Source organism: Salvelinus alpinus, chromosome 8 (assembly GCF_045679555.1).
Source record: "Salvelinus alpinus chromosome 8, SLU_Salpinus.1, whole genome shotgun sequence".
Lineage (NCBI taxonomy): Eukaryota > Metazoa > Chordata > Actinopteri > Salmoniformes > Salmonidae > Salvelinus > Salvelinus alpinus.
The window spans coordinates 62,298,428-62,320,303 of NC_092093.1; the positions used below are offsets into that span (position 1 = coordinate 62,298,428).

Here is a 21,876-nt window from a genome sequence, read left to right on the forward strand (position 1 = left end):
TGCTCATGCCTTGTCTGTGCACCACATCAGTGTGGGAAGCTGAAAGTACTTATACAAAAAAAATGAGCTCTTATCGTATGCTCTGAAAATGTTTATGACAATGTCACCTATTATATGAGTTCACAAGACGGCACAAACAGATGTGGGAGCAGGCTGTACTACATTTGACTATTTTGTACATTTTTCAAAAACCATGTAAAAATGCATTATGGGGTTACAAGGTATGTCAAACAATGTCCACCAGGAGGAGACGCCTCACTGCTTGAACGAATGGGGTCTAGTAACAAATGATTGGCATAATAGAGACGCCAGTAGACTTTGACAGTCACTATTGTAACCAATCCCAAATGCAGATGTGCTGTAGGTGGGCGGGCACTAAACAGGAAATTTGCTCAATCGATGCAGCTTCTGCTCCACACTGCACATGTTTGTAAATTATCCATGTATTCAATATTTTGTTATCTTTATTAATATGCAATATTAGACAGTTGAGTTTGTATCCGGACGCTTGCTTTACTGGTCTTCTGAAATCTCATCCCAAGAAATAATATCCTTTGACGGTAAGTTGCTAGCTAGGATAGCCAACTGTTAGCTATACTAGCTAGCTATCATATGTTTTTTTCAATATCTATATAACGTTAGCTAGTATATACTTTCCCAGATCTATTTGAACTATTGGCCATAACTAGCTACGTAGGCAGGCCTTTTGACCATTGACGTTGGCAAGCTAGCTTGCTGAGTACTAGCAAAGACCGGCTGAAACCGAAGAGTATGAAGATAGGCTAAAACTGCTTCTCCAATAGAAATCCCCGATCACACTTGTGGGCGATGTCATGGCGACGTTGGCTAGTTAAGCTCATGCGTGCATGTGCAGGCCGTCGAATCAAAGCCATTCCGATATTAAGTCGTTTTTTACCAAATTAAAACGTGTCAGTTTGTCACTTTCACGAGGTTGGAGTAATAACATGTTCAACTATTTAATACATTGGTTCGAATCTAGATTGTGCGTTCAGATTTCGAGAAATTTAACAACTAAGGAATCATTTTTCACTTCTCAAACCCATGCCCGGTCTGTTCAGCCTCGCGACCTTGCCCCTCTGGGTTGGTAGCAGTGTTTCCAACTAATTTTCAGGGTAAATTGCTAGAGCCAGGTTGATTTGTTGCTAAATTACGTTACTCAAATTGACTGGCTATCCCGGGAAAAAATATGATTTGACATTTGTTCAGGTACAGACTCCCACTCCTTTCTGTACTTCTGGCTGTACAATTTTGATTGAGAAATGTTAATTGATGTTGTAAGTTCTGTTCAAGATCAAACATTCGTGACCAACTATATTCATTGGGTTTGGCTCGTCGACTGAATGCTGCTGCCGTCAGCCAACAATGATTTGCAATTTGCTGAAATTGCTGCTGCCTGTGCACGAGCTGAGCGCATGCTGCTGACGTCACTCACAATGCACTTTTGCAGCCAGGCACATGTGTTGTGACTGAGTGTGTGACAGAGAAAATCGTTTTTGTGTCATTTAGAGGGAAAATGCGTGCATTTTAGCGTTTGAGTCACTTTTCAAAAGTTGCTAAAAGTTCCAAATACATTTTTTAAAGTAGCTAAATTTGTTGCTAGGTGCTGTTTGAAAAAAAAGTTGCCAGGGTAGTCTGAAAAGTTGCTAAATTGGCATCACTGGGTCGTTCGCGAACGAGTTAGAGCCGAATCTATTTCTAAAAATAAATACAAAATTAAGATATGAATAATCAAAAGATTAAAATTAATAGAATTAACTAATTAAAAGAACGAAAAAATGAATAAAATAATATAGGCCTAAATGCTCAAGCGCACACACATTCGTTCTGACTGTCTGCTCAGACTAACAGCCTCACCTGTTGTTCCTGTCAATCAGACACGCAGTGTCAACCAATGATCCAAAGATGCGTGAGGGAGGGCTGAGCCAACTCACTCACAGTCACACACTTAGCAGCCGAGGAGAGAGAGGAAGGACAGCTGCGAAACAGCTGAAAAAATGAGTCGGAAACACCAGTAGCATTTGGATGCGTTTTAATAATGTAGACAATGTTAGTGTAGAATTTGCCAAAACAAAATCTCATATAAAGCCGGTTCTACATACAACCTACACCGGCATATGCGAACTGTGAAGCTATCTGTAGCGGAGCTTCGAGAAACTAGCGGGCCTGCTGGTGATAGTGGTGGAGCCAGCACCTCCACACGTGGAGATGTATCCACTCAGTCAAGTTGGCCTGCTCTGCGACCCACAGCATCGCAGTCTTCTATGGGCCAGTTTATGCCAAACGTCTATGTCTGTAGCAAAACAAGGCCAAATTGATATTGCATTGGCAAAAATGATTGCCAACGATTTCCAGGAATTTACGATGGTGGAGGACAGAGGTTTTAGAAATTATAGCAATAGCCTAAATCCAATGTACACAATTCAAAGCAGGAAAACTCTTTAAAAATCACGTATTCCACAACTGTACGAGAGCACACAGGCTTCAGTGCAGGAAAGAGTCCAAAAAGCTACTGCAGTTTGCCTTACCACTGACTGCTGGACATCAAGGGTAACCACTTCTTACATGTCGGTTACATGTCACTTCATTGAAGATTTTTCAATGTCTAGCTGTCTTCTGGACTGCTTTGAGTTCAGTGACAGACACACTTCAGAGAACTTAGCAGAGGAACTGTTGAGAGTGGCCAGAGAATGCCAAGTAGATGGAAAAGTGGTCTGTTGTGTTAGCGACAATGTAGCTAATAACGACAATGCAGCCAAAGCCATGAAACATAACCAAAGCCATGAAAATGTTTAAATGGACCCATCATCCATGTCTTACCCACACAATACACCTGATTGTAAGAGATGCTCTAAAGGTGATTTAGCCCACTGTGGACAAAGTGAAAGCAGCTGTGGAATACTATCACAGGAGCACAGTAGCTGCCCAGATGGGGATGCCTGAGCTGAGGCCTAAACAAGACTGCTCTACAAGGTGGAATTCAACATTTTATATGTTGAAGCGGTTTCTGGAGTCAAAGGATGTCATCTCTACCCTGGCCATTGTCAATGCACCTGTTGATGCTCAGACCCAAGAGGAATGGGAGGTGGTGGAGGTGTGCAGAGTCCTGGAACCCTTTGAGCAGGTCACTGTGGAGATCAGTGGAGAGAGGTACAGTATGCAGTTATTACTACATCATTATTTAATCCAGTATTATATATGTACAGTGGGGAGAACAAGTATTTGATACACTGACAATTTTGCAGGTTTTCCTACTTACAAAGCATGTAGAGGTCTGTAATTTTTATCATAGGTACACTTCAACTGTGAGAGACGGAATCTAAAACAAAAATCCAGAAAATCACATTGTATGATTTTTAAGTAATTAATTTGCATTTTATTGCATGACATAAGTATTTGATACATCAGAAAAGCAGAACTGAATATTTGGTACAGAAACCTTAGTTTGCAATTACAGAGATCATACGTTTCCTGTAGTTCTTGACCAGGTTTGCACACACTGCAGCAGGGATTTTGGCCCACTCCTCCATACAGACCTTCTCCAGATCCTTCAGGTTTCGGGGCTGTCGCTGGGCAATACGGACTTTCGGCTCCCTCCAAAGATTTTCTATTGGGTTCAGGTCTGGAGACTGGCTAGGCCACTCCAGGACCTTGAGATGCTTCTTACGGAGCCACTCCTTAGTTGCCCTGGCTGTGTGTTTCGGGTCGTTGTCATGCTGGAAGACCCAGCCACGACCCATCTTCAATGCTCTTACTGAGGGAAGGAGGTTGTTGGTCAAGATCTCGCGATACATGGCCCCATCCATCCTCCCCTCAATACGGTGCAGTCGTCCTGTCCCCTTTGCAGAAAAGCATCCCCAAAGAATGATGTTTCCACCTCCATGCTTCACGGTTGGGATGGTGTTCTTGGGGTTGTACTCATCCTTCTATTCCTCCAAACACGGCGAGTGGAGTTTAGAGCAAAAAGCTCTATTTTTGTCTCATCAGACCACATGACCTTCTCCCATTCCTCCTCTGGATCATCCAGATGGTCATTGGCAAACTTCAGACGGGCCTGGACATGCGCTGGCTTGAGCAGGGGGACCTTGCGTGCGCTGCAGGATTTTAATCCATGACGGCGTAGTGTGTTACTAATGGTTTTCTTTGAGACTGTGGTCCCAGCTCTCTTCAGGTCATTGACCAGGTCCTGCCGTGTAGTTCTGGGCTGATCCCTCACATTCCTCATGATCATTGATGCCCCACGAGGTGAGATCTTGCATGGAGCCCCAGACCGAGGGTGATTGACCGTCATCTTGAACTTCTTCCATTTTCTAATAATTGTGCCAACAGTTGTTGCCTTCTCACCAAGCTGCTTGGCTATTGTCCTGTAGCCCATCCCAGCCTTGTACAGGTCTACAATTTATCCCTGATGTCCTTACACAGCTCTCTGGTCTTGGCCATTGTGGAGAGGTTGGAGTCTGTTTGATTGAGTGTGTGGACAGGTGTCTTTTATACAGGTAACGAGTTCAAACAGGTGCAGTTAATACAGGTAATGAGTGGAGAACAGGAGGGCTTCTTAAAGAAAAACTAACAGGTCTGTGAGAGCCGGAATTCTTACTGGTTGGTAGGTGATCAAATACTTATGTCATGCAATAAAATGCAAATTAATTACTTAAAAATCATACAATGTGATTTTCTGGATTTTTGTTTTAGATTCCGTCTCTCACAGTTGAAGTGTACCTATGATAAAAATGACAGACCTCTACATGCTTTGTAAGTAGGAAAACCTGCAAAATCGGCAGTGTATCAAATACTTGTTCTCCCCACTGTATATGAGCAGTAGATGAGAATGTAGTATCAGTAGACAAAACATGAACCTGAACTAATAAGTTACTGTTCTCTCTTTTCAGCTATGTGACAGCCTCAAAAATGATACTCCTGTGTAAGGGTCTGCAGCGATTCACAGCCAGCCGCCAGAGAGAAGAAAATGTAACCACAGGACATGTGACAGAGTTGATGGACAGAAACCGCTGCACTTGACCCCAGGTTTAAGTTAGCCTTCAGTGATGCCAGAGCGATTGATGAGGCTCTTTAAAGAATAACCTCAGCAGCAGGGAGGGACAGCCCCAGCAGTCAGCTGGCTCAGGCACCAGGGCAACAGGAAGAAGAGGGATCAGATGGAGCAGAAGCACCAGCAGTAGTGCCACAAACGTCTGCTGTTTGGATGCTGTTCGACGAGAGAGCAACTGGGGATGCAGCATGAAGGAATCCCTCAGCAGATGCCATAATGGAGGTCCGATCCTATTTGGAGGAGCCCCGCCTCCAAAGATCTGCAGATCCTCTGAGCAGGTGGAAGAACAAGGTCTCTGTCTACCCACGGCTTACTAAAGTCATGACAGGGAGACTGCATAGTAGCCACATCCAGTACCTCTGAGAGGGTCTTCTCAAAAACGGGACAAATAATTACTGAGAGAAGAAACCGCATCAGCCCCCCGAAAGTGAGGCAGCTTGCATTTCTGAATGCAAATCTCTCATAAAAGCAAAATATGGTCAGCATTGCTGTGTGCTGCTGGTTATAACATGGCAATAAAGAAGAGAGAGAGACCAGTTTAATGTTTTAAGTGGGATGCTGCAGTTTTGCACATTGATATTTATTTTTCTTTGATATGGTACAATATTCTATTATTATGTTATTCAGATTGTGTTAGTTTTGAGTTGTTACACTTATATGCACTTTGTTTATATATTTTTTCAAAGAGCCGTTTGGGAGCCAAAAGAGCCGGCTCTTTTCGGTGAGCTGAGCCGAACGAGCCGGCTAACTGAAAAGAGCCGGAATGCCCATCACTACTCTGTGGTGGTACTTCTTCGATGACGTATAACGGCGGTTGGCATCCAATAAATGTTGCATTACTGCCACCTACTAGACTGGAGTATAACTCTCTTATACTTTGTTTGGAGGGGGAAAAAATCAACAAATACCCTACCATCTAACCCTGCACTCACTAAAAACCCACCACCATTACTCAACTATTTAAATCTATCTAGTCCTACCTCAGGCCAACAGCCTGAAAGGACGGGATACCACCACTTACCCTGTAAGTCTTCTGATGTCAAGTCTCGTACACCCAAATACCTCTGTAGCTGTCACCAGAACCTCAACCTGCCTCTCGCACTGGACACTTCTGATTCCCAGCCCTATGGGCACCCCTACAATTATACAATTAACACAGACCACTACTTTCCCCAATGCTACACATTCCTTTGTCTCATGCCCTTCTGTACACTTCTCACTTCCTAGGAACCTCCCTCCTACACGCTGCTGCTAAAAGCCCATAAGCTTGACACCTATAACAACGTAATGTATTTCGGCACAAAAGCTTGTATAGGATAACTTACATATCCTAATCACTTTGTCGGCAAAGACTCAACATCAAAACTCAAAAGAACAAGGGAATCTTCCCCTTCAGTTGGTCAACTTTAACATTTACCGCTACCCAGTAATCACTCCTTTCACTGGCACCCTTTTCTTGGGAGCAAAACAATTCACATCTCTTGTCCCCATTCATTTAACGCGGAGCTCCTGCTCCCTCCGACCAGCAGAAACACAAACAGTTATCACCAGACCACTTCTGATTACCCTCACCGATTCCACAGCACCCAACTGTTTTCACCCTCTCTGAAACCACAAATGGATCAGCCAAAAGCTCCACAAAAAAAAAAAAAAAATGTCACTCCTACTGTCACAGACTCATCTTTATCCTGACCCTCGGTGCAAGCCTCCGGGCCCCGAGAACTTCACCACACCTACCCCCTCTGATACTTCACCCTCACTCACTTCCATTTCTCCTGCTGTCTTTGAGCCGGCGTATCATTTCTACTTTCTTCTAACAAGGGGGCTACAAGCTAGCTAGCTAGAGCAGTCAATCAATGTCCAAAACAATGGTTTGCTGTGTGTCTTTTGATCTAACTGCTTGGGCATCCCTCCCTGGCTCTAACAATATTGGTTGGATGTATTAGTGCAGTTGAAAAGGGTTCTTATTGTGTCATCCAGTGAGTTTGCAATGCAAAGATTTATTACTAAACCTTATTTTTTAGTCTGTCAGCATTCATGTCATTACATCTTCTGTCATCAAGTTGCTCAAATCAAGCCCTGACTAGTGTTTTTGGCCAGGTGTTTTGCTGCATGTTCTCAGATCTGTGTACCCTTTTCTGTCTACAGTCATGGGGGAGGTTGAGTTGTCCTGTCTCGCCTATGTGAAGATGTACCTGCACGCCTGTCTGTTTCCACGGTGCAGTGTCAATGGGCTGCTGTTGTCATCCAGCCCAGCAGGTGGCGCTGTGTGTGTGACAGACTGCGTTCCCTTGCTTCACACTCACCTACCATTGGCTCCCATCACCCAGCTGGCTCTCACACAGGTAACCACCTAATAACCTGTGGTCTTTGCTGTCCAACATACAGTATGTCAGAAATGATCAAACACAAGTAGCCTAACTACTCGTTCTTACCTGGCAGTGGTGCATGTACATTGTGGTTCAGTCTTTTGGCTTGTCATGTATTTATGTGCTGTAATGTATCATACCTTCTTTGCTTCAGGTGGATGTATGGTGTGCACAGACACAGCAGAGGATTGTAGGATACTACCAAGCCAATGCCTGTGTGTCAGACAGCAGGTGTGTGTGTCCCACTGTGGTTCAGCTTCACCATTGACTCTGTGGATGTTAATTTCTCTATCATGTGGTTTCAGCGGCCTGTAAGCCTGCTTATCACATGCGTTAAACAATAACCGCTCCTTCTCTCTCCCCTTCGCTGGGCAGCCCTACGCCATGCGCGTTGAAGATTGCAGACAAGATCGCCGAGCAGTGTAACAATGCAGTTTTGTTAATGGTAGGCATCCACTGTGGTGTTATTGTGTGTGTGTGTCCAAGCCCACAATGCAGCAGCTTTTTGGTAAATCTTTCTGATGTGTGTCTGCATCCCCTTCTCTCTAACTGTGACCTGTGTGGCTTGTCAGATTGATGGTGGAAAGATGTCTCCTGACTACAGGGTGCCTCCCATCGTGATGTATGAGCGAAAAGATACCCGCTGGACCCTCAAAGACAAACACACGTAAGATCTGGACATCTCTGCTATCCTTCTTTCAAGATAGTTAATTACCATTTGCTTTTCTGTTGATAGCACACCTCTATCAAGTACATTCACAGTAGCTGTGGCTGTAGCAGCTGTGTAGGACTACATTGTGTTGAAGAGAAAGCTCAGGGGAGAGGGTGTGTGTTTCTTTGTTAACAACAGCCGGTGCGCAATCTCTAATATTAAGGAAGTCTGTTTGCTTGAGTTAGAATACCTCATGATAAGCTGTAGACCATACATTTTACCAAGAGAGTTTATCTATATTATTCGTAGCCATCTATTTAGCACCACAAAACCAATGCTGGCACTAAGACCGCACTCAACGAGCTGTAAAGGGCCAGAAGTAAATAAGAAAATGCTCACCCAGAGGTGGTGCTCCAAGTGGCTGGTGACTTTGATGCAGGAAAACTTAAATCGGTTTTACCTCATTTCTACCAGCATGTCACCTGTGCAACTAGAGGGGGAACACCTCTAGATCACCTTTACTCCACACACAGAGATGCATACTTAGCTCTCCCTCGTCCTCCATTTGGCATATCTGACTATAACTCTATCCTCCTGATTCTTGCTTACAAGCAAAAACTCAAACAGGAAGCACCAGTGACTTGCTCAATATGGAAGTGGTCCAAAGAAGCGGATGTTCAATTACAGACTGTTCCGGGATTCATCCGAAGGCACTGAGGAGTTCACCAGATCAGTCACCGGCTTCATTAATAAGTGCATCAACGATGTCGTCCCCACAATTACCTTACGTACATATCCCAACCAGAAGCCATGGATTACAGGCAATATCCGCACTGAGCTAAAGGCTAGAGCTGCCGCTTTCAAGGTGCGGGAGACTAATCCGGACGTTTATAAGAAATCCTGCTACGTCCTCTGAGGAACCATCAAACAGGCAAAGCGTCAATACAGGACCAAGATCGAATCCTACTACACCGGCTCTAATGCTCGTCAGATGTGGCAGGGCTTGCAAACTATCATGGATTACAAAGAGAAACCCAGCCCAGTCCAGTGTCATGAGCCTACCAGATGAGCTAAATACTTTCTATGCTCGCTTCGAGGCTAGTAACTCTGGACCATGCATGAGAGCACCAGCTGTTCGGGACGACTGTGTGATCATGCTCTCCGTAGCCGATGTGAGAAAGAACTTTAAACAAGTTAACATTCACAAGGCCGCAGGAGAAGATGAATTACCAGGACGCGTCCTCAGAGCATGTGCTGACCAGCTGGCAAGTGTCTTCACTGACATTTTCAACATCTCCCTACCCAGTCTGTAATACTTACATGTTTCAAGCAGACCACCATAATCCCTGTGCCCAAGAATGCAAAAGTGTCACGAGAATTTTCAATCCCAATGATAATAACTGACAATCAATTGCTCTGACCAATCCCCGAGATCTGTAAGACCATGGGTTTAATAATAATTAGTCAAAGACTCAGCTTATGCAAAAAGATAGTACAGTTTATTCACAAGAACGCTGTGAAGTCCATTATACAAAGACGTACATTTTATAGCTGCGCACATACTTCCACACAAACAGTAGATATCCTACGCACATACATACACACAAACAGTAGGTGAGTTTTATCCTTCTCCATAGTTCTCACCACTGTGTATCACTACCCAGCCGACAGTTCCATTCCCCCGAGATTAGGGGAACCTTGAGAAGTACTCCCTATGCTGTCATGTTTCTCAGAGGCCTAGCCAGGTTGGTCCAAACACAGTTTAATTGTTCTTGTTTTTTTTCGTCGGCACACATACAAGTTCAAATCCTAAACTACGCCTTGCTCAGACAGTCTGTGTTTTTCCACTATACAGATACATTGTTTAATCTAATTCTGACTAAAACTACACTCATCATCAGATTATAATTTTATGATTCTAATCAATTTCATACAATTATAAGGTTTCAAAGTGGAATTATTTTATCATTATCTTTCAACATATACATTATTTTATCAAAAAGTAACCCAAAAGTGACTATCGCCTCGTTGCACTCCCATCTGTAGAGATGAAATGCTTTGAAAAGCGGGTCATGGCTCACATCAACACCATCATCCCAGACACCCTGGACCCACTCCAATTCACATACCGCCCCAACAGATCCACAAATGACGCAATCTCTATTGCGCCCCACACTGCCCTTTCCCACCTGGACTAGAGAAACACCTATGTGAGAATGCTGTTCATTGACTACAGCTCAGCGTTCAACACTAAAGTGCCCTCAAAGCTCATCACTAAACTAAGGACCCTGGGATTAAACACCTCCCTCTGCACCTGGATCCTGGACTTCCTAACGGGGACACCCTCAGGTAGTGAGGGTAGGTAACAACACATCTGCCACAGGGGAGCGTGCTTGGTCTGCGTGGCCGCGAATGACTCCAACACCATCAATAAGTTTGCAGAGGACACGACGGTGGTAGGCCTTCAAGTTCCTCGGTGTCCACATCACTAAGGAATTATCATGGTCCACACACACCAACACAGTCGCCTCTTCCCCCTCAGGAGGATGAAAATATGTGCAAAAGGTTCTACAGCTGCACCATTGAGAGCATCTTGACTGGCTGGCTGCACCACCACTTGTTTATGGCAACTGCTTGGCATCCAACCACAAGGCTCTACAGAGGGTAGTGCGCATGGCCCAGTATATCACTGGGGCCGAGCTCCCTGCCATCCAGGAACTCTATATCAGGTGGTGTCAGAGGAAGGCCCTAAAAATTGTCAAAGACTCCAGCCATCCAAGTCATAGACTGTTCTCTCTGCTACCACACGGCAACCGGTACCGATGCACCAAGTCTGGAACCAACAGGACCCGGAACAACTTCTACCCCCAAGCCATAAGACTGCTAAATAATCAAATCAAATTTATTTGTCACATACACATGGTTAGACATACACATGGTTAGCAGATGTTAATGCGAGTGTAGCGAAATGCTTGTGCTTCTAGTTCCGACAATGCAGTAATAACCAACGAGTAATCTAACCTAACAATTCCACAACTACTACCTTATACACACAAGTGTAAAGGGATAAAGAATATGTACATAAAGATATATGAATGAGTGATGGTACAGAACGGCATAGGCAAGATGCAGTAGATGGTATACAGTACAGTATACACATATGAGATGAGTAATGTAGGGTATATAAACAAAGTGGCATAGTTTAAAGTGGCTAGTGATACATGTATTACATAAAGGTGGCAAGATGCAGTAGATGATATAGAGTACAGTATATACATATGAGATGAGTAATGTAGGGTATGTAAACATTATATTAAGTGGCATTGTTTAAAGTAGCTAGTGATACATTTTTACATAAATTTCCATCAATTCCCATTATTTAAGTGGCTGGAATTGAGTCAGTATGTTGGCAGCGGCCACTAAATGTTAGTGGTGGCTGTTTAACAGTCTGATGGCCTTGAGATAGAAGCTGTTTTTCAGTCTTTCGGTCCCTGCTTTGATGCACCTGTACTAACCTCGCCTTCTGGATGATAGCGGGGTGAACAGGCAGTGGCTCGGGTGGTTGTTGTCCTTGATGATCTTTATGGCCTTCCTGTGACATCGGGTGGTGTAGGTGTCCTGGAGGGTAGGTAGTTTGCCCCCGGTGATGCGTTGTGCAGACCTCACTACCCTCTGGAGAGCCTTACGGTTGTGGGCGGAGCAGTTGCCGTACCAGGCGGTGATACAGCCCGACAGGATACTCTCGATTGTGCATCTTTAGAAGTTTGTGAGTGCTTTTGGTGACAAGCCGAATTTCTTCAGCCTCCTGAGGTTGAAGAGGCGCTGCTGCGCCTTCTTCACAACGCTGTCTGTGTGGGTGGACCAATTCAGTTTGTCCGTGATGTGTACACCGAGAAACTTAAAACTTACTACCCTCTCCACTACTGTTCCGTCGATGTGGATAGGGGGGTGCTCCCTCTGCTTTTTCCTGAAGTCCACAATCATCTCCTTTGTTTTGTTGACGTTGAGTGTGAGGTTATTTTCCTGACACCACACTCCGAGGGCCCTCACCTCCTCCCTGTAGGCCGTCTCGTCGTTGTTGGTAATCAAGCCTACCACTGTAGTGTCGTCCGCAAACTTGATGATTGAGTTGGAGGCATGATAGAGGGAGTACAGGAGAGGGCTCAGAACGCACCCTTGTGGGGCCCCAGTGTTGAGGATCAGCGGGGTGGAGATGTTGTTACCTACCCTCACCACCTGGGGGCGGCCCGGGTAGCTATTGGTTAACTATTTAACTATCGGCATTGACCCTTTTTGTCTCGATTCATCACATACCCTGCTTTTACTGTTTATTATCTATCCTGTTGCCTAGTCACTTTATCCCTACCTATATATACACATATCTACCTCAGTTAATTCGTACCCCGGGGAAATCGACTCGGTACAATGTGTATATAGTCAAGTTATCGTTACTTATCGTCTATTTATTCACTGTTAGTCTACACCTATTGTTTACGAAGCATGTGACAAATACAATTATTTGATTAGAAAAATATAAATGTGTTTGAAGTATACATGAATTAAAGATACATTTTTTTCCCACCCAGGATAATGCTGCAGCAGTGGGAGGAGACTCGGGACATAGCCAGTCAGCTGCTGGACTCTGGAGATCACTCGTTATTAGTTGATTTTGACAGCCATTTGGACGACATCACTAGGGACTGGACAAATCAGAAACTGAATGCCAAAATAGCAGAGCTTGCCTCACCAGCCAATGGTAATGTTTGAAATAAGCTTGTAGATAACTAACTTTTGAGTTACATCTTTAAAATGTAAATAAAGTTGGAATTATATACAGTATGTCTTAAACCTGCTGAAACTACACATATTTAGTTAAGAATCTTATTTTTATTATTACCATCAGCCAAATAAGCACATCATCCATGATAATTTCAAAATATGAAATAGATTTTTAATACGGTCAGGCAGAACACTGACAACACAAAACATGCATAAATAACTGAAATATTGACAGATCTGTGCAGTCTTCCACCTAACAACGTTCTCAGTCCAGAGTGTGCCTTGTGTCAAACCCAGCAGCCATGTTGTTAACCCACTTACAACCATTAACAAAGCTGTGCTCATAGTTCAATGGCTGCCAATGGCATCACAACATTATGTACATCCTGACCCACTGCTTTCAGAGTGTGTAAGCTTATCAACTCATTAAACTACATCTACAAACTATTTAAAGTATTCATGTGATATTGTGTTCATATAAACATCGGTTCATAAGAGAAAGGAGCCCCCCCCCCCCGGATTCATTTCTATATGACGAAGAGATAAAGTATACGAATATGTTTTTTCTCAATATAAATGTGCTGAACAAGCATTACCACTTTCAGAAACCAAAACCGCAGACAGACAAGTTGGTTTCCTGCCTCGAACAGTTGACATGGTGATGATCAAATAACTGAACTTTGGCCTACTATGGCTTACGAGCCTGTTTTGGGAGAATCTCATACACTACTTACAACAGCTTTGTCAACAGTTACGCTATCACAGACTATGTAACCAACATGAGGAGGACCCCGAAAGGTATCTGAAGCAGTTCCACAGTCAGCATTCATAAAGACAGCAATAAGGAGTAAAAGTCTCTGACTCCCTATAAAAAGGCCCAATTGTGATATGTTTTTCCACTAATTGGTCTTTTGACCAATCACATCATCTCTTTTCACATCAGATCTTTTTCAAAGCTGATCTGATTGGTCAGTAGAAAAAGATCAGAATTGGGCTGCCTATGTAAAAACACAGCCAAAGTGAGTTGGATATTATTTGGACCAATAGTATAACACCAGGTGATTGGGTTGGTAAAGTGCAATCCTGAAGGCTAAACCAAAGTGATGTCTCCATTCCATGTAGTGCTATTCAGTCTAGTGGTTCATGTCTGAGAAGGCTTGGGACTCCGTTAAATCCGTATCATGGATGTTCAGTGCGATTGAAATGTAAAACTAATTTCCGACTGAGCCGACTTATGCAGCGTTTACCGTGAATGCAGTCTCCACGAACGCGGGAACATTGCCTTTAAATTGCGCTATAGCGCTGAATTTCCGCGACACGGATTGAATTGAGCCCTTGGTATCAGATCAGATAGTGCTTCAAAAAAAAAATCTTCATAATTTATACGAGATGTCCTGTGATCAGATGCTCAGGGGTAAGGCACTGGTACCAGGTTGATGGTGACATCTCCTGATTGGCTGGCTATGTCGCGGAGGTAGGTCATTGACTCCCGGAAGTCTTCAGCTTCTTTGACCTGCTGCTGAGCCCAGGGTAGGGTTATCTGGAGAAGAGGGGGTGCGTGGATCAGTCCCTCTTTAATTCACAGTGAAACGTGTAGTTATCCTGTACTTACATAAACCTTAGTTTAAGGCAGGGATCATCAACTAGATCCAATAATTTCAAACCTTGCTTACATTTGTATACGATCACATATCTCTTTATTATGTGTGGGAATACTTTGGGAACAGATTTCCCAAATTAAAATCACTTGGAGCTGATTTGCTGGTGTTTTTACAGTGTTTTATGTCCAACAGAAAATTTGGGGGGCCGCCAGTTGGGAAACCCTGTTCTAAGGTATGCATTTACTTCACCTTTTGTTTACATTTGAACAGGTGTTACAGTTATTTATGAGTAAGTGAGGAAAAGCTTTCTCAGCTGTACCTGTGTGATGATGAGTTTGCTGGATGGGTCTTCTGTGGCACTGAACTCCTCTCCGAAACACAAGGTGATAACACACTGAGGAGGGTCTCCCCCGTAACTGCGGAAGTGGTCCAGCTCTAAGGAAACACGCAGTCAGTAAATACACACTGACTGCTGAAATATCCAATAAGGGGCCAACAAAGAAGTGGGTTATCAACAAAAAACCAAGAGAGAGTGAACAGCCCCATGTCGCTCACCCATTTTGAAAGCCTCTCTGTCAAAGAGCAGCACGGGCTCCACAGCACGGTTCATCTTGTGGGGTCCCGTCGTGGTTGAATGTGGCCCTGTCCAGAACACCCGGCCCTGGCAGTAGCGCTTAGCATAGATCCCTGCCCCCGTGGAGGTCAGGATCACCCCTTTCTCCATGAAGGGCAGCAGTGTGGAGAGGGCCTGGAGCCGAGGCCCGATGCCAGGGCTGGAGGTCAGGGTGGAGGGGGACTCTGGGAGGGGGATGCGTGGGAACCCACCCATCATCAGGGTGGGGGGGACAGGCGATGAGGGCAGGTAGGCGATTCGGACATCGCTGCCTATGACCTCACGTTTAAGCACCTCCTGTCCTATGTATTTCACTAAGACATGGAACGAGTCCCGTGCTGGAGTGGGAGAGACAGACAGAGAGAGAGAGAAGGAATGAGAGTGAATGAGAGACAGAGCAGGAATAGTTCATCTAGTATGGGCCCGATTCCAGCTTAGGAAATTACGCCTTTCTTACGCACGTCTTTCCTACGCACTTCTCAATAGTTGGTATTGAGACTTACCTCACGAAGGTGCGTAACAGGCTTTGCAGGCGGGCGCGTGCTTAACAAATGTAATTCAACCGCTGAAAACCCTCCCACTTGCTGGCCAACAGATTATTTCATGGAGTTTTAATTCAATAGGGTTTTCAGTACATTTTATTTAAGCCATCCCTTTAAATACGGTGTACCTTTTTAGTTAGAATTTTGTCGACAGACTCACTAGAATATTTTGAGAGAACACGTTCAGAATATTAGGGATCAATGAAAGAAAGCCATCTAGATATATGCTTATTCGTCTCCGTTTCAGTACAAATTGGTAGATAAAAAAAATACTATGATTTTGTAGATTATTTATTGTAGATTATTTAGGGTTAGGAAAGTATAGTATATCTAAAACAAGTGTAATTTATATTTACAATTCTCTTGTCCAAACGGATTACTCATTTACCTAGCTCTTATAAAGTTGTAAATTACAATACATGAAGAATGGTGTTATTTCTATCTGAAAAAATAAAGTAGATGTTTTTCCACTTGACACCAGTAGGTTCGCTAGATGTTATTCATGGTTTCCTCGCTCCTAAAGCTGGTGGAATTATGAGGGAATTAAGTTGAAGTCAGAATAAGGCGTATCAGGCCTCCTTAGTGGCTCAGGGTCTAAGACACTGCATCGCTGTGCCACTAGAGATCCTGGTTCGAGTCCAGGTTCTGTCGCAGCCGGCCGCGACCGGGAGACCAGTGCGGCGGCGCACAATTGGCCCAGCGTCGTCCGGGTTAGGGGAGAGTTTGGCCGGCAGGGATGTCCATGTCCCATCGCCTCTCCTGTGGCGGGCCAGGTGCAATAACACACTGACACGGTCGCCAGGTGTACGGTGTTTCCTCCGACACTTTGGTGCGGCTGGCTTCCGGGTTAAGCGGGCATTGTGTCAAGAAGCAGCGTGGCTTGGCTGGGTTGTGTTTCGGAGGACGCACAGCTCTCGACCTTCGCCTCTCCCGAGTACGTACGGGAGTTACAGCGATGGGACAATTAGATGCCACGAAATTGGGGTAAAAAATAAAAATATCTGTAGCCACACCTACATTTATTCGATCTCCACCCCAGAGAAATAGCATGCTATTCTCATGCTTAAGTTCAAGATCAAAATACAATTAGAGAGAGAAAAGTGCATAAAAATGGAAATGCATTCCATTTACGTGCACTTAACTCAGGTCAGAATCGGCCCCCATGTGATTGAGAAGCTGATTTGACTTCCTTTCTGCACAGCATCATCAGTAGCATTACCTCCAGGGGGAGGGACGGTCTCAATCGTGACGTTCACCTGGAGCTCATCGACCGCTAGAGGAAGACAACAGAATATCAACAGCATGTCAATCAACCACATGCTATTGGAGAACTCCCAAAAGTGGAGAAACAGTAGTGGAGAAACAGTGGCTGAGAGATCCAACATCAATTACCACAGAGATTCAGTGTTTGACAGACATTTGGAGGATAGACATGACATTGAGTTAGTAAGACATAAGACTTACTCCCATCGCTCTTCAGGATGACCAAGGGCTGATTGAACTGGTCTTGTTGGATGGTAAGAACACTTTCCTCAATCTCCTGAACAGACTGATAAAAACACACACAAATTGACATAAACAACAAATCCAAATCCAATTTTATTTGTCACATACACATGGTTAGCAGATGTTAATGCGAGTGTAGCGAAATGCTTGTGCTTCTAGTTCCGACAATGCAGTAATAAATAACTAACAAGTAATCTAACCTAACAATTTCACAACAACTACCTTATACACACAAGTGTAAAGGGATGAAGAATATGTACATAAAGATATATGAATGAGTGATGGTACAGAACGGCATAGGCAAGATGCAGTAGATGGTGTCGAGTACAGTATATACATATGAGATGAGTAATGTAGGGTATGTAAACATATAAAAGTGGCATTGTTTAAAGTGGCTAGTGATACATGTATTACATAAAGATGGCAAGATGCAGTAATAGAGATAGATGGCAATAGAGATACATCCAAATGTTTCTAGAACTTTTTGTCTTTAAAATGCCAGACCTACCATGGTGATTGGGGCGGTGATGACCTCCTCTTTCATCTGTTTGACTACAACCTCCTCCTCCTCCTCCTCCTCCTCGCTATCTGAATCACTGCTCCTTCTCTTCCTCCCTCCTGCTCTGGCTCGGCCCTTTATTTTAACATTCCCCAACACTGTGAAGAGAAAAGGGACCATATGTTAGCAATTTGTTTACTGCAATTTAACCTGCTTTGAAGTTGTCTCAATAGCTACAAACTATGTGGAGTTATTGATGCTCTGATAAAATTTGCACCGCTGTCAATTAACTTCTGTGCCACATCCTGACTGATGGCAGCCCATTCTTGCATAATCAATGCTTGGAGTTTGTGGGTTTTTGTTTGTCCACCCGCCTCTTGAGGATTGACCACAAGTTCTCAATGGGATTAAGGTCTGGGGAGTGTCCTGGCCATGGACCCAAAATATCTATGTTTTGTTCCCCGAGCCACTTAGTTATCACTTTTGACTTATGGCAAGGTGCTCCATCATGCTGGAAAAGGCATTGTTCGTCACCAAACTGTTCCTGGATGGTTGGGAGAAGTTGCTCTCGGAGGATGTGTTGGTACCATTCTTTATTCATGGCTGTGTTCTTAGGCAAAATTGTGAGTGAGCCCACTCCCTTGGCTGAGAAGCAACCCCACACATGAATGGTCTCCGGATGCTTTACTGTTGGCATGACACAGGACTGATGGTAGTGCTCATCTTGTCTTCTCTGGACAAGCTTTTTTCCGGATGCCCCAAACAATCGGAAAGGGGATTCATCAGAGAAAATGACTTTACCCCAGTCCTCAGCAGACCAATCCCTGTACCTTTTGCAGAATATCAGTCTGTCCCTGATGTTTTTCCTGGAGAGAAGTGGCTTCTTTGCTGCCCTTTTTGACACCAAGCCATCCTCCAAAAGTCTTTGCCTCACTGTGCGTGCAGATGCACTCACACCTGCCTGCTGCCATTCCTGAGCAAGCTCTGTACTGGTGGTGCCCCGATCCCGCAGCTGAATCAACTTTAGGGGATGGTCCTGGCGCTTGCTGGACTTTCTTGGGCACCCTGAAGCCTTCTTCACAACAATTGAACCGCTCTCCTTGAAGTTCTTGATGATCCGATAAATGGTTGATTTAGGTGCAATCTTACTGGCAGCAATATCCTTGCCTGTGAAGCACTTTTTGTGCAAAGCAACGATGACGGCACGTGTTTCCTTGCAGGTAACCATGGTTGACAGAAGAACAATGATTTCAACCACCACCCTCCTTTTGAAGCTTCCAGTCTGTTATTCGAACTCAATCAGCATGACAGAGTGATCTCCAGCCTTGTCCTCGTCAACACTCACACCTGTGTTAACGAGAGAATCACTGACATGATGTCAGCTGGTCCTTTTGTGGCAGGGCTGAAATGCAGTGGAAATGTTTTTGGGAGATTCAGTCCATTTGCATGGCAAAGAGAGACTTTGCAATTAATTGCAATTCATCTGATCACTCTTCATAACATTCTGGAGTATATGCAAATTGCCATCATACAAACTGAGGCAGCAGACTTTGTGAAACTTTATATTTGTGTCATTCTCAAAACTTTTGGCCACGACTGTAGAGTGCTGCATGCATGTGGTCATGGAGTTGGTGTAACAGTTTAACTTCAGTCCGTTCCCGGGGACCAGGGACCCTCTGCACACATCAACAACTGACACCCACGAAGCATCGTTACCCATCGCTCCACAAAAGCCACGGCCCTTGCAGAGCAAGGGGAACCACTACTTCAAGGTCTGAGAGCGAGTGACATCACCAATTGAAACGCTATTAGCGCGCACCACCGCTAACTAGCTAGCCATTTCACATCGGTTACACTCACCCCCCTTTCGACCTCCTCCTTTTCCGCAGAAACCAGTGATCCGGGTCAACAGCATCAATGTAACAGTTTAACTTTAGTCCGTCCCCTCGCCCCGACCGCGAACCAGGGACCCTCTGCACACATCAACAACAGTCACCCACGAAGCATCGTTACCCATCGCTCCACAAAGGCCGCGGTCCTTGCTGAGCAAGGGGAACCACTACTTCAAGGTCTCAAAGCGAGTGACGTCACCGATTGAAACGCTATTAGCGCGCACCACCGCTAACTAGCTAGCCATTTCACATCGGTTACATTGGCCAGTATTAAAAATCTAAATCTTCTCAACCTCGAGTGTAACTTCCTCAAACCTAAAGAATGTACATTGGTACACCCGGTCTGTTCCCAGATAGTGGATATGAGGATGTGGTTATACTGTAGATTCCTACACAAGATCAAAAGATAATGTCTGGAACATCGTAAAAGAGGGGTAGAAATAAACATTGCATAACTAACTCACAGTGTGTGTTTGTGTGTCTCTCACCTTGTTCATTCATTGGTACAAGGCAGTACACTTTGTATGGTTCGGAGATGTCTAGCTGGGACCTCTCGGGGACCTCTCTGAACTCCGGGCTCTTATTGAGAGCACAGCGCAGCCGGGTCTTCCAGGAGGCAGGGTCCACACGACCCCCATCGGACAACTTCCCCTTAAACACTGCCCATGCCTATGGAGGAGGCATTTAGACTCACAGCTCAGGAAATAATGCCTACTGTATGTTTTAATAGATTATAAATAACAAGGGGCTACTGTAAAATGACGACTTAACGAACTAGGGATAGTACTGATAAAGTGTCAGGACCTTGAAGATGGCACCATCCTCTTCACTGCGGAAGTCCTGTTTCCCGGCGTGTTTCCAGGGGATACGAAACATGGTCTTGGCGTCATCGTCCCATATCAGGCCAGGGTACCTCCCACTGCTGACCTGCACAAGACACGGTGAGGGTGAGACCAGGACAACACTCACTCAACCCATGTCCCAGACAGACAGTACACTAACTGGGGTGGCAGATAGCCTAGCGGTTAAGAGTGTTGGCCCTATAACTGAAAGGTCACTGGTTCGAATCCCTGAGCCGACTAGGTATAAAAATAAAAATCAGTGGATGGGCCGCAAGGCAGTTGACCCTCATTTCTCTGGATAAGAGAATCAGTTAAATGACTCAAATATACGCGTCACTATGGTGTACCAGCTCAGACACATCCACTGCAAACAGCTGTTGCAGTTTCATTCATTTGCTCAAAAGGAACTATTGAACAAATCATCCTCGAACACTCACCTGGTCTACCATCCAGGAGCGTAGTCTGCGGGTTGAGCGAATTCTCCCAGATGCCATAGCTGTGAAAACAGTATAACTTTATTATTTCCATCTAGTCTGGCAAAAAAATATATAATTGTGTCATACAAACTACACACACAGTATTAGGCCTACCTCAGTGGAGGCTGCTGGGGGGAGGACGGCTCATGATAATGGCTGGAACGGAGCTAATGGAATGGCATTAACCCATGTGTTTGATACCACTCCAGTCATTACCACGAGCCCGTCTTCCCTAATTAAGGTGCCACCAACCTCCTGCTGCCTACATAGGCTGATACAAACAAACTCAATATAATATAGTAAGAGCAGTGCTAGCAAGATAACGAATATTGTGAGTACATGACTGATTATGTATGCGTGACGTGTGTGTGTGTGTAGTTCAGCTGAGGACATTCACACTGGCAGACTGCTATGTTTGATTGCACAAATAGCTACTTAAAGGCACAGTGGTAAAGGCTAGGTTCTCATTGAATGCATATCTGAGAAGCGGTAGATCCGTTCTATGAGCGCCATTTCTATGCTTCCAGTTGCGTTTTTGCTCTTTTTACTTTCAGCTTTTTATATCAGCTTCAAAAAGCTTAAATAACAATGTTTCTATTTTTTATTTATGAATGTAAGCAACTATTATGCTTAGAGCCGATACTATAAACAAATCAACTACCGAAGTCCCCATCTAAAAATAGCAAACTAATAAATAAACAAATTGCTAATGTAGTGTAACTATTTTGCATACCACTTTTCCACATATTTAGAATGAGTGTGATGAATGTGAATAGTTTCATTTACCTTAGGTTGCGTTTCCTCGGATTCTTCAATAGGTCGGATTATGAGCGCATAGTACTGTACTTTGACTGGGAAATCCAGAGGCAGTTCGCCCGCCTCCCGCAGAGGCAGACGCTCCTTTTCCCCGAAATCACGTGACTTTAGAGAAATAAAGCAGGTTACTGCTTAGACATCTGGGGGCGACATTTCGCTCAAATATTGGATATTTTCTCAGAGCATATCTTGCAACTGATGAGACTAAATTGAGACCGGTC

General features: G+C 44.4%; 2 protein-coding genes across 3 annotated transcripts; one reads left to right on the forward strand and one right to left on the reverse strand.

Annotated features, from left to right (window-relative positions):
• Positions 1-248: 248 nt before the first annotated feature.
• emc9 (ER membrane protein complex subunit 9) lies at positions 249-13,315 on the forward strand. Its single transcript, XM_071414459.1, has 6 exons — positions 249-560; positions 7,217-7,413; positions 7,592-7,668; positions 7,813-7,882; positions 8,010-8,104; positions 12,676-13,315. Exons 2-6 carry the CDS (start codon positions 7,219-7,221, stop codon positions 12,854-12,856), a joined length of 618 nt encoding a protein of 205 aa, XP_071270560.1. The 5' UTR covers positions 249-560; positions 7,217-7,218; the 3' UTR covers positions 12,857-13,315.
• Positions 13,016-21,759, reverse strand: irf9 (interferon regulatory factor 9). 2 transcript variants are annotated; one of them, XM_071414457.1, is made up of 10 exons: positions 21,626-21,759; positions 20,801-20,859; positions 20,326-20,448; positions 20,010-20,190; positions 17,639-17,787; positions 17,089-17,173; positions 16,844-16,897; positions 15,025-15,420; positions 14,789-14,904; positions 13,016-14,408 (listed from the first exon to the last, which is right to left on the reverse strand). In XM_071414457.1, the coding sequence occupies exons 2-10, from the start codon at positions 20,855-20,857 to the stop codon at positions 14,277-14,279; spliced, it is 1,293 nt and encodes a 430-aa protein (XP_071270558.1). In that variant the 5' UTR covers positions 20,858-20,859; positions 21,626-21,759; the 3' UTR covers positions 13,016-14,276. The 2 variants fall into 2 exon arrangements, with proteins under 2 accessions (XP_071270558.1, XP_071270559.1); XM_071414458.1 differs by lacking the exon at positions 21,626-21,759 and adding an exon at positions 20,954-21,107.
• Between the last annotated feature and the right edge of the window lie 117 nt (positions 21,760-21,876).